We start from the raw sequence: 12,909 nt of genomic DNA on the forward strand, positions 1-12,909 counted from the left end.
GATAACTATCAATGGCATGCATGTGCCTAGCTAGTTGGTTGAAGAGAGGAATTCAAGGCTGTTTCTGAGATATTTCTGTACATACATTTGTTTGTTTTTCTGTTTGTTTAAAATTGGATTTAGCCCAATTGTATCTCTTCTCCCATACAGACCTTCATATGGGCTGAATGCCAGTGCACTTCCACAATTTTGAAAGCATTTGAAACAGATGTTGTGTGTGTTCAAATTTGATTTCCCTATCATTTGCAAATATATTTAAATGTTTTTAAATATGTTTACTTATTTCTATTGTAAATTGTTTTCATAGGCTTTTGTTTTACTTATGTATGTTGTCTTGTATAGTTTTTACATAATGTTGTGAGCCGCTTTGGGTCCCATTTAGGGAGAAAAGTGAGCTATAAATAAAGATTATTATTATTATTATTATTATTATTATTATTATTATTATTATTATATAGATCTTCAACAACTATGTTTATAAAAAGAACATGTGGGTAAATAGGTGTAACATCATAACTGAGACAAAGATATGTAGTTCACAGGCCCGTAGCCAGGATTTTGATTCGGGGGGGGGGGGGGGGGAGTCTGAGTGAGAGAGGATCTACCCTAGCAAACCTTTTGTATCGTTATCCCAATATCCCCATGCATATGGGATATATTGAGCATAGTGATAAGATCATGATATGAATAAACACGCACCACGTGCCACGTACCAGTAAGGCCTTCTCGCGGACCACCCTGAGAATTTCGGGGGGGGGGGGGGCTGAAGCCCCAAAAGCCCCCCCCCCCCCCCCGGCTACATGCCTGGCAGTTGACATTACTGAAATATATCAGTATTCTCTTCAAATGACAACACAGTATTTTTAAATGAGGGTATTTCCTTAATGAAACTGACTTAATTAGAAAAAAGTGAGCAATATATCTGAAGTGCTTCAACCACACTCCCAAGGGACTCAAAGGAAATGTGACAGAAAACATACTGCTGGAAATTGTTCATTGAGTCCCATTGGATGACCAAGAGAATTCTAGAAAGGTGGCATCTCAGATAAAAGAGAAACATGAAGGTTTCAGATTGCAAACAGAATTTATAAAAAGCTTTGCTTCTCCAGCTTTTTGCTGAATGTACACTGGACACTTTGTACACCATCTTTGGAATATTCTGTTTATTATAAAAGTACAAATATAGCCTATATGAGCAAATAGATTCATAGAAACAGGCAGCAAATCCAATAAACTTCCATCAGATTCCCAAAGACCAATTTTGGAGGCTTCCAAGGGTCCATATAAATTCCAATCAATTCAACTGCTTCCAAGGAGGAACTCTGCAATTCTCTTTTGTACTACTGAATGCATAGTGCAGGATGCTTCAAGTTGCTTTTCTACTCACCTCCCAAATGTCAAGAGTATTGAATTCCAGAACATGGAAAGAGATTTCCAGCTATGAGTAAATTTCCAACTATTGTCCATGCATTAGCTTCCTTCCACTGATGAAACGCATCGACCAATCACTCCGGATTATTTTTTACAATCCATCGGTTAAACAAAAAAAATATATAATCAATGCTACATTGAATAATGCTACTAAACACATTTTCTTCTTCCCCAGCTGAAAAATGGTGGTGTGTAGACATGAGAAATGGTCACCAGGAAAATAAATTGACGCAACGCCAAGCACATTCACAACTCAACTGGCAACAAGTCTCTAGGCATTCAGCTGCTATAGATAAAAATGGCAAGAAAAATAACCATGGTCAACTCTTCATCTTAGCACCGAAACAGCTCAGGGGATAAGGAGCAGAGATTGCATACTTGTAATGGAAGGATAATAGACTTTGTCATTCATTTTCTACAAGGCAATGAGAGATGGAGGGTTCCTTGTGTAGTTGGTTCTGGCAGCTTCCCTTGATTAGCTATTTAGGCAAGGATATAGAAATGTCCTGTTTTGCAGACACACGTTTGGCTTCCTTCTTGAAGATATGCAGATTTTCCTTGAGATACTGTGGCCTTCATGGATTAGGGCCCTTCACAATAAGCAGAACATGGAGCTTTGTTTCCTATGAAACATCTATTGCATCCAATACTGATCAATACATTGTCTTTTAAAGCACTGATATATATCATCTTGATTACTCTTGGATCTGTTTTGATGCAGCATCTCTGATCAGGCCTTTGGATTACATTAATCCATCTGAGACTGCAGGTGTAGATTGCTGAATGGTGCCCAATGGTGCCTCAGTGACAGAAACAGAGTCTGCTGGGTCATGTCATTCTTTTCATAGAGTTGTTAAATGTTTCTGGTATCAGAAATTACAGGTGTATCTTAGAGCTGCATCATTCACCTGGAAAAGAAATACCAGTTGGATAAGCATACACTTTTCTACTCTCCTTCACTAGTGCACTCATCAATAACCACCCAATTAAGAAATAACAACAAATATTCTATATTAGCAGCTACTTAGTCACATAGGCATAACTAAATAGCATCTCATGGCCTGATCTCCTACTCTTATTTTAACAGCCAGCAGCTATATTGGAAAAAGAAGAGTTTGTCAATGGGGACACAAGGAAGATGGCATTTCCAAACCCCTCTCACCAGTGAATGGGGTTTTGATAACAAATTGTTACAGCCTTACTTGCTGGTGGGAGGGAGCTGGAAACATCCTTACTCTTGCTCCCTGATCAATAGCTGGCCAGACCTTCTTCACTAATGTGTCTGCTATGTTAAGGTGGGAATGGTAGCCTTATTGTAAACTACAATAAATTATTATTATTATTATTATTATTATTATTATTATTATTAATCTGCCCTTCTCACCCCGAAGGGAACTCAGGGCGGAGCACAACATATATACGGCAAACATTCAATGCTGGAACATAAAATAAACCATAAATATACATAAACACTAAAATCAGTTATATTCACATTAAAACCATTATTTAAAACCATTATTTAAAATTATGAATCCATCACTATAATGCAAAATGCCGGATGTTATTTGGAGTTTTCTTTCTACCATCTCTGGCCCTTGCAAGCCTTTTTGAACATACAATAGAATCTCTGTTATCTGATTTAAATGGGCGGACCCCAACTCGGGCTACCCGGATTAATCGGACAACCCAGATTCTAGGCCCAGGCGCCTAGCGGAGGGAGGAAACTAATCCCTCCGTCAGGTGCTTGGACCCAGGGGGGGAAGTGCAAGGCATGCCACCAAGCAACGGCATGCCTCCTGCTTCCCTGCCTGGGTCCAAGCCCCAGGCGAAGGGAGAAAACTCCTTTCGCCTGGGACTTGGACCCAGGGAGGGAAGTGGGAGGCTTGTCGCTGCTTAGCAGCATAATAATTATTATTATTATTATTATTATTATTATTATTATTATTATTATTATTATTTTTATACCCCGCCCCATCTCCCCAATGGGGACTCGGAGCAGCTTACATGGGGACCAAGCCCGAAAACATACAACAATAAAATGATAAACAATTATACCAACAATAAAACATCAATATCAATAAAACCATCATAATAATCAGCATATAACATAAGATATTAAAAGCAGAAGAGTAAAACAAGGATCTGGGCCAAAGTGCAAAGTATATCAAATGGGAGAGGCAGATTTCTCAGTAAAGTGCAAAATAGTAGTGGCAGAGAGGACCTGTAGTTGGATGGGCAGATAGTTCAACCTAATAGTTAATCGTCAAAGGCCTTTTTGAAGAGCCAGGTTTTTAGGCTCTTCCGGAAGGAGATGAGGGTAGGGGCCTGCCTGATCTCCCTGAGGAGCGAGTTCCAAAGTCAGGGGGCCATGATGGAGAAGGCCCTCTCTCTCGTCCCCACCAACCGCGACTGCGAAGGTGGTGGAAGCGAGAGGAGGGCCTTCGTCAACTCCCTTGACAAAGGGAGTTTTCTCCCTCCGCTCAGCGCTTGGACCCAGGGAAGCAGGCCATCGTGGCCCACTTCCTCCTGCCTCTACCTCTCCTCTCGCGAGAAGGAGCTCCTTCTCATGAGAGGAGAGGGAGAGGCCGAAGGAAGTGGTGCGATCGTGGCCTGCTTCCCTGGGCCGAGCCCTCGCCTCTTGGGAAGCAGCCCACAAGCACTGCTAGGCAGCAGCGCTCGTGGGCTCCTTCCAAGGGGTGAGGGCTCCTTTGGGAGGGGGAGGGGGGGCCAGGGGCCCCTCAAATAATCCAGAGCCTCGGTTCACCGGGGCTCGGATTACCGAGATTTTACTGTATTTTCCTTAAACATCAACATGACAACCTCTCACATCTGGCAGAAAATGGATTTCAGAGAGTACAAACAATCAGATTTCATTTCCATTTATGTTTTTTGGTATCTACTGCAGCTTGGTTCCAAGACACAGAGATACACCCCAATTACCAAACTGTATGGATATTCCAGTCCTATAATATGTAATAGTGTAGTGAAATAGTTTCCCTTATAAAATGACAAAATAAAAGCTTATCTGTATTAAAAATATATTTTCAAGTTGTGGATGGTTGAATCTGTGGATAAAGAGGGCTGATTACACTCATTTGTATGTAATTTGCACTTTTTGTTAGCCCCCAGAATTAGGTCCTTGGGATTCAAAACAATAAAATGAGGGAAAATGGCAAAAGTAGGAATAAAGATGAAGTCCTGACCGGAGTAAACAATTCATGTAAATAATTGGTCTCAACTTACCCCTACATATTTCCAGACATTAATAAATATACAGTAGAGTCTCACTTATCCAACACAAACGGGCCAGCAGAATGTTGGATAAGCGAATATGTTGGATAATAAGGAGGGATTAAGGAAAAGCCTATTAAACATCAAATTAGGTTATGATTTTACAAATTAAGCACCAAAACATCATGTTATACAAAAAAATTGACAGAAAAAGTAGTTCAATACGCAGTAATGCTATGTAGTAATTACTGCATTTACGAATTTAGCACCAAAATATCACGATGTATTGAAAACATTGACTACAAAAATGCGTTGGATAATCCAGAATGTTGGATAAGCGAATGTTGGATAAGTGAGACTCTACTGTACTTGAATCAGTACATGAGGAAACATTCTCAAGAAACAATCCCAAATTGTAGATAAATATTTGGTTCACAAACAGGTAAAGACCCTTTAAAAAAAAAAAAAAAAGATTATTAATTGGCTGTGAAGATAGATATTTTAATAGGGGAAGCTTTTCGTTTCAATGATTTTATACTTCTTAAAATTAATAGTGTTTTAAATAAAATAGCTATTTTTAAAAAATAAAGTTTGTACATCTATCGTGTTTTACCTTTGCTGTAAGTCACCTCTAGTCCTACTTTAGCATTATTGGTATATAAATTGAATATTCAACAAATCAATTAATAAATTTAAAATGCTAGAATCAGCAAACAAATTGGGCACTCATTCACTAACTGTTTTACCCTGCCAAACAACAACAACTACAACTACAACAACTTTATTTTTATATCCCGCCACCTCCTCCCCAAGGGGACTTGGGGCGGCTTACATGGGGAAGGCCCGACAACACAATAAAAATAAAAATACATAAAGAACAATTCACAATATAAATATAACAAGCATGTCCACACAAAACTAATATATATGGTGAAGTCCAGTTCACTTACCCTGTAATAGGATTCTTGCCATCAATTCATTCTTGCTATGAATGCTTAGTATGAAGCCTTTTCGTAGGACACAGATGATCAATTGAAGAGCTGGAGAATGAGCACTGCAGAGGACCATGTTTCCAGATAACCTGAGCTTCTATAGCAGCAGGAATCCTAATTGGGAGGTGAAAAGTGGATGCTGGGGCTAGCACCATTTCAACTAGTTCACTTACAGCTGAATAGTTTCCACAGAAAGGAGGATCTCTCAGACATCGAATGAAGGAGCAAGGGAAACAAGAGTTTCCAGTACATTATAGGGGGTTGGAGAATGGAGATGTTAACTGTTATCAGTTCCAATCCACATATGAAGATAATGTGCCACCATAATACAATTTATAATGTATAATGCGAAAAGCCATATGCTCAAAAATCGCCCACCATTACATACCACAAATGCATCACTCTTAGAAACCAGGGAGTGCCTGGCCAGAAAAAGGAATCCAATTATTTACAAAAGATATTGTTCACAAATCCATGAAGTTATAAACACTAAACAAATATAACTATAATTCCTGAAGTTATAAGGTGTAAGATTTACAGGAAACACTTGTTTAAAAAACATTACCAGTTTTCTGATTAAAAAACATGTTGAAGAAATATCATTTTCAGCTTTTTGAACTTTATTGATTACTGTCAGAATTGTCATATTTTTCTGGCTTTAAAATGGGTATAGCTCTACTCACTTGCATTTAAAGTTCTCTTCTGTGAAGTTATGTTGATGAGGCATCTGTGAGTCCCATCGCTGGCATTCAATACCACTCCATATGGTGTTCACAGTACCACGGTACCCCTCCCCTTGTCCTCTGATACAGTCAGTTGTTTCAGTCACTGATACAGAGTTGTTCTCTATGCGCTGATCTAGAAAGGAAAGCATAATAAATGTTACTTCTTTTCTTACCAGTCAATCGGATCCAATGAGCACTTCAAGTCTTTCCCTCATTTGTACATGCAGCTACATGAGAAAGAAAATAAAATCCCTGGATTCATATTGTCTTGTAAAATAATCCCAGCTGTGGAATATCAACTTTTTGCAGATCTGATTGGCCCTGATGTCAAATGGATTCGGACTCTTTCCATTTTTTACTACTCCATTGTTCAATATGCTTTTAGGTCTCTTAATTTTTTTTCCTCCCTAATTAAAATGTTAATTTTAAAAATTACTTTAAATTGATTTGATCAATTTGTGTTGCTCTGAAACCTTGTATCTATAGGGCGAGGTGTAATTATTTTAAAAGAATAAGTCAATACACGTTTTGTGCTTCCTGAAGTTGACAGTGGAATGAAATGTATCTCATCTTGGAAATGCATCTGTTTACAAAGCTTGTGATGCACTTTGATGAAGAAACATGTGCATAAAATTGAGTGTACATCTGTCAGTGCTATGTAGTGACTTCAGTTTTGGATAATGGTCTAGAAGAGTGGGAAGCATGTTGGAACAGGAAATTAAAATACACATACTCATATAATTTGAAAGAAAACTGGATGAAGATGATGTACAGATGGCACTTCACGCCCAAGAAATTAGGAAAAATAAATAAAACAGTGAATACAAAATGTTGGAAATGTGGAGAGGAGGAAGGGTCCTTCTACCACATGTGGTGGAACTGCAACAGGGCAAAAGAATATTGGAACAAAATTCATGAAAACTCCCAACAAATACTAGGCGTCAAATTCCAGAAACTACCAGAAGTTTATCTTCTGAATATTTCTAAATTATCCCCAAGATCAAATGAAGAGAAGAGCTTGACATTTTTAACAACAGCGGCCAGGATTGTGTACGCAAGATACTGGAAGCAAGATAAGATCCCCACGGTGGAAGAATGGATGGTGAAAATACTAGAAATAAAAAATATGGATAGACTGACATTTCTATTAGCCAAACAGCAAGGAAGACCGAGAAAAGAAACTGATTGGAGGCAATTCGAAAATTACATAGAATCTTAAAAAATCAACTAAAAGAAGAAGAAAGAAGTTTAAGAGACTTAGGGAAACCTAAGTTATCCTCTCTCCTGTCAAAGACTTAGAAGATAGAGAAAACAGATAATAATTAATGAGAAAAGAATGTGGAATGATACAAAGAACTAGGACAGAATAAAAAAAGAAACTGAAAATGACCAACAGGATCGTCCTGGAAGTACTAACCCCTTACCCCCAATCTGAAACCCTGCCTTACCTATCCCTATTACCCTACCTCCCCCCCTCCCTTAATCTCCCCCCCAAAGGATTTTATGTGTATTAAAATTTAAATAAAGATTATTTAATAATAAAAAAGTTTTGGATAATGGTCAAGGGCTTCAAATCTCTACTCTACCATGGAAACACAATGTCTGACCTTGGGCAAGTCACACTCTTTTGACCTAAGAGGAAGACCAATAAATCATGCTAAGAAAACCCTAGGGTGCAGTTGTCTTAGGGTCGCCATAATTACAAAAAATATTTCAAGACACACAACAACAGCACACATTTGAAAAGTACATATTAACATGCTTTAATAAATTGTGGGAGAGGGATACATTCATTCCTGTAGGAGAAATACATACTAATATAGTGCAAATTTCCTTGAGAAAATAAAACTGAGCCAATATGGAAATGAGATGAGAAAAAAGGCCACTGAGATGCAGAAATGCAACAAAAATGAAACTGATGTAATGTCAGCCTTGATTTGTGTGCTTTCAAGTCATTTCCTACCTATAGTGACTCTAAGGTTAACCCATCACAGGGTTTTCTTGGAAAGATTTGTTCAGAAGTTTGTCATTGCCTTTGATTAGCCAAGGACTAAATTCTATTGTCTAAGATTTTAAATTAATGGGAACATCAAAATTGCGGTAGTACTTTAGCTGCCTGAATTTTTAAAAGATAACTTTGATAATGTGGATGATTACTATTGTTGTTCAAACATTACTGTGATGTTAATATTTTGATCTGCAAGCAACCAGGACCTCAGAGGGTGATACATCCAAATACATGGGTTTCTTCTTGTTGGGACTGAGACTTCCAAGATTGCACCACTTTCTTCCCATTCCCGATCAGTCTTCTGGTAGGTTACATGCCCCCCCTCCATTCCCAAGCCAAGACAATTTGAAATCTTCATCTGTCCTTACAAAGACTGTGTTAAGACACTCTGCCATGAAATGCCCACAATTCAAAATTTATAAATCCAATGCAATTATGTGAATGCACATCTGTTTGTGCACTCACAGCCCACAGTTTAAATCTGGTACATAGATTACCATTTCAATGTAAAGTCTGCTGTCAAAAACAAAGGCAATTCTCCAATAGGCATCATTTGTTGTTGTAACCCTGGTCATAAAAACATGAACTAGACAAAAATCTATTATAAATCCATTTACATCTTAAGTCACTAGTCCCCCCGAGTCAAAAGAGGTACTCATGCATGGAAAATTAGACAGATGGATCAGTACCTTGTCAGTGAAAGATGTAGGATGTCATACGGAGATCACATACAATTATGAATGAAGACAAATTTACTAATTTGAAGCAAAGAATAAATCCCCTTATTTAAATATTCCAAGGACTTTATTAAGCCAATATTTATGTACAGTGAAGAATAGCTATGCTATCAAAATATCAAAATTCTCTGTTGAGTAATATAACTGGAAAAGCACATTTTTCTGTCTCAAGACCTTTTGCAGATGGCTCTGCAAGCTATACTCGACCTGGCATGGACTGCTGAGAACAGAATCCTGGGAAATAGGAGCTCCTCAAATGAGGCAAGTGACTCAAAGGAGACAGGGAAGCAGACACCCAGGTATTCTTTTTTAGAAATAGGCAAATAATATATATATTTATTCACTAGCAGTGTTTATGAGAGTGGCATTGGAGCAAGAATTTAACAAGGAATGCATAATTAAAATATCAGAACAGTATCAGTATTGTTCTTTTATTTTGTATGGCTCCTGGCTGCATTGTCAGATATAAATTGCTGCTTGGTTTCTCCCTTCCTTCCTTCCTTTCATCCTTTACTGTAAAACAGCATGAGAGAGGGAGACTAGAAATGTAATACAGTAGAGTTCCGGTTATTCGACATAAACGGGCGGGCCGAATGTCGAATAACTGGATCTGACGGATAATAGAGAGGCCCTATTATCCAGCAAGCCGGTTGAAGGAAGTGCCCCGTGCACATTGCTAGGTAGATAGCAAGCTACCTAGCAACGCGCAGGGGCACTTCTGCCCTGCCTCTTGGGAGGCGCCCGTGCATGTTGCTAGGTAGATAACAAGCTACCTAACAACGCTCAGGGGTGCTTCTTAAGCCGAGTGCTCACCGCTCCACCCCTTGGGAAGCGCCCGTGCGTGTTGCTAGGTAGCTTGCTATCTACCTAGCAACGCGCACAGGCACCTCCCAAGGGGCAGAGCAGCGATCACTCGGCTTAGCGAGGCACCCGTAAGCATTACTAGGTAGCTTGCTATCTACCTAGCAATGCGCACGGGCGCTTCTCTGCTTGCCGCCCTGCCTCTTGGGAGGTACCTGTGCACATTGCTAGGTAGATAGCAAGCTACCTAGCAACGTGCATGAGCACCTCCCAAGGGGCCTGGGACGTCGGATAATACGGAGTGTCGGTTAACCGGAAGTCGGTTAACCGGAACTCTACTGTATATTAATTCAAAATTCCTCACAAGAAAGTAAAAACTCAATATTTTTAGGAATTCCTTTTATGAACAGTCTTCTCTACCTTAGAGTTCAATGATTCCATAAACAAATTTATATTCTTTAAATGGAGAAAATTATTTTTTGTATGACCTCATCACATGGGGAAAATTTCCTGTCCTGGAACACTTTGCCCACACAGCCAGCATGGAGCCCACTGGATCTCATCACATGATGCACATTGACTTCCAGTGGAGCTCTATGCTGGCTGCATCAGTGAAGTGTAGTGAGAGGAGAAATTCTGAACACAGAAAACTATCCGGGTTCAGATAGGAAATAATGATAAGAGCACAGGTGCACACTGGAAAAGTACGCTTTCTGGCATGTGATAGGCAAATGAGTGATGTGAGGTGCTGGGCGATGGATTTGCCCCGCTGCCCCACAATTTGACACTGTTGCCAGAGAGAAATATTCTCCTATTAGGGAGAACTGTACTAATTTTTTCTCCTTGAATACAGGGATCATTCATGCAAAGATTTACATCTGGTTCAGAATGTGCCTCTTACTGTGTGAATCAAAGAGGCCAATGTAAAACATCTATTACCAATTTGACGGCAACTACATTCTGGTAAACTTGGCCAAGTTACACTCTCTTAACCTCAGAAAAAGGCAAATCTCTTACAAAGAAAATCTTTTTATAACTATAATCACCATTAGCTGGAAATGACTTAAAAGCATACAACAACAAGGCATGCAACAACTCATATGCACCAAACAACATCCTTTATAAAGTCCTGGTCCAGGTCCATATGATGTGAAGTACAGCAAATGATGATACAAGATAGGGTATTCTTTATGGTAGTACCAAATATTCCTTCATAGCATTTATGTAGCAATCCTTTGTGTTTTTTCTTCTTCTTTAACCAGTCTACTGAGATGCACATATCCATGTCTATTTGGGATCAGCTCTGGGCCATGGCAGAGCACAGGAAATGGGAACAAAGAGAGTGAAAGCAAGAGTTCCCAAATGTATGTCGTGGATTCTCTCCTGGGAGGGGGGAGTCCACTTTATTTGGGCCACATAGGCCTTAATTATATGTGTGTAACTAACCCCCTCGATGGATTGTCACCGTGCCGTGGTGAAGGGGCTTGCGTGTTCCAATGAACCTGAGGGCACAACCACTGGAGTCATGCACTCCCAGGAGTGGCCACAGGGGAGGATCCAGACCAAGAACAATCCAAAGACCCTAAGACCTCAACGGCGGAGCAGCCGGAGGATAATATGGTACATGTTACAATGGCTGTGAAGGTGGAAGAAGGCTGCAACAAACTGAGAAGCCACTGTTGTTGTGTAATCACACCACTGCTGGAACCTCACTCTGTGAAGACTGTGTGTTGACCGGCTGTGCACCTACCTCCACACATTAAAAAAAATCACGCACAGGCATCTTCCAAGAAAGTCCTTGAACTACAAGGGATCGCTTAAGTCTAAGTGTAACTAAGCAACCTCTTACGGCCTGACTTCCCCAAACCAGCTTTATTAGGCAGAAGCAATTCCGAAATAGGACATGGATTACAACCACACTAGCAATTGAGTCTGTGACAAGGAATTGTGATGAAGGTCCTACTTCTAATTGCCACAGCCTTGTTCAGTGGTGGGAGAGTGGTGAAAATACCATACTCCTACACATTGATCAGCAGCTGGATAGACCTCTATCAGTGACAATCCCATCAGACAGGGTAATTTTCAGCAGCATATGCCATATCCTCTATAATTTTGCAATGGAGCCCACTGGCTTCCATCCAATGATGTAGAATTTCTTCCGGTGGCGTTCCATCACAAAGCTATATCCTGTGTATGCTACAAAACTGTGGCAGCAACATAGGAGGCTTCCTTTGTTCAATTAGAATCAATTGGGGGGGGGGGGGGGCTGGGCAGTAGGTGCTTCTCCCCATGGCATGAGGTAGGGGGAAGATGGGTGATGTGGGACATACGACAATGGGTTCCCCATGCCCCACACTAGGCATCAGCCAATTTTCCACAATGAATAACAATTCCAGTAGCCCGTATGGTGAGATCATCAATGTGATTGCCTGCCCCCTCACTCGGATAAAGTAGGATAAGAAGGGAGTTTATGATGGCATATACATCTTGGCAATAACATCTTGAGCATGGCTATTGACAGTTACTGAATATGGAGCAATTCTGGATCTGAAACTCCAGATTACAAATCAGTAACTTCAGATCAGAATCCCAGACAAAATTGGTAGAAATGTAAATTTTTAAAAGCCTTTGTGGTCATTTCAAAATGTTTGTTTACATTTGTCAAGAGAAAGACAGCAGGAAGGAAGCAAGAGAGAGACAATTCCAATGACTGAGTAAAAGATGTGAAGATGGTGAGATAGAGTGGAGATCCTCCCTGAAATAGGCTTATTCCTCCAGACAACCCGAGTATGAGTTGTAAAGGGCTTTATAGATGATAAATCAATGTTTTTATTGTGCTCAGAAAGAGAACACTAGCCAATGGAGCAACTGCAATAAGCGGGTTGTATCTGGCTAACCTTTAGACCAACTGAAGTACGTTTTGGTATTGTTGTTATTGGTTTTTTATTAACAATTAATAGAGAGAAATTTTAAAAGCAAGACCA

At 39.8% G+C, this 12,909-nt stretch overlaps 1 protein-coding gene across 5 annotated transcripts in view; it reads right to left on the reverse strand.

Moving 5' to 3' along the window:
* Positions 1-12,909, reverse strand: part of hgf (hepatocyte growth factor) — a 96,856-nt gene that overhangs the window by 25,219 nt on the left and 58,728 nt on the right. For 4 of the 5 annotated variants that reach the window (XM_062981741.1, XM_062981738.1, XM_062981739.1 and 1 more), the window contains exon 8: positions 6,338-6,512. In XM_062981741.1, coding sequence (XP_062837811.1) covers positions 6,338-6,512 — 175 coding nt within the window. Of the gene's footprint in view, positions 1-995; positions 2,340-5,612; positions 5,769-6,337; positions 6,513-12,909 lie in introns of those variants that run through there. The other variant, XM_062981740.1, reaches the window with a different exon arrangement.

Source organism: Anolis carolinensis, chromosome 5 (assembly GCF_035594765.1).
Source record: "Anolis carolinensis isolate JA03-04 chromosome 5, rAnoCar3.1.pri, whole genome shotgun sequence".
NCBI lineage: Eukaryota > Metazoa > Chordata > Lepidosauria > Squamata > Dactyloidae > Anolis > Anolis carolinensis.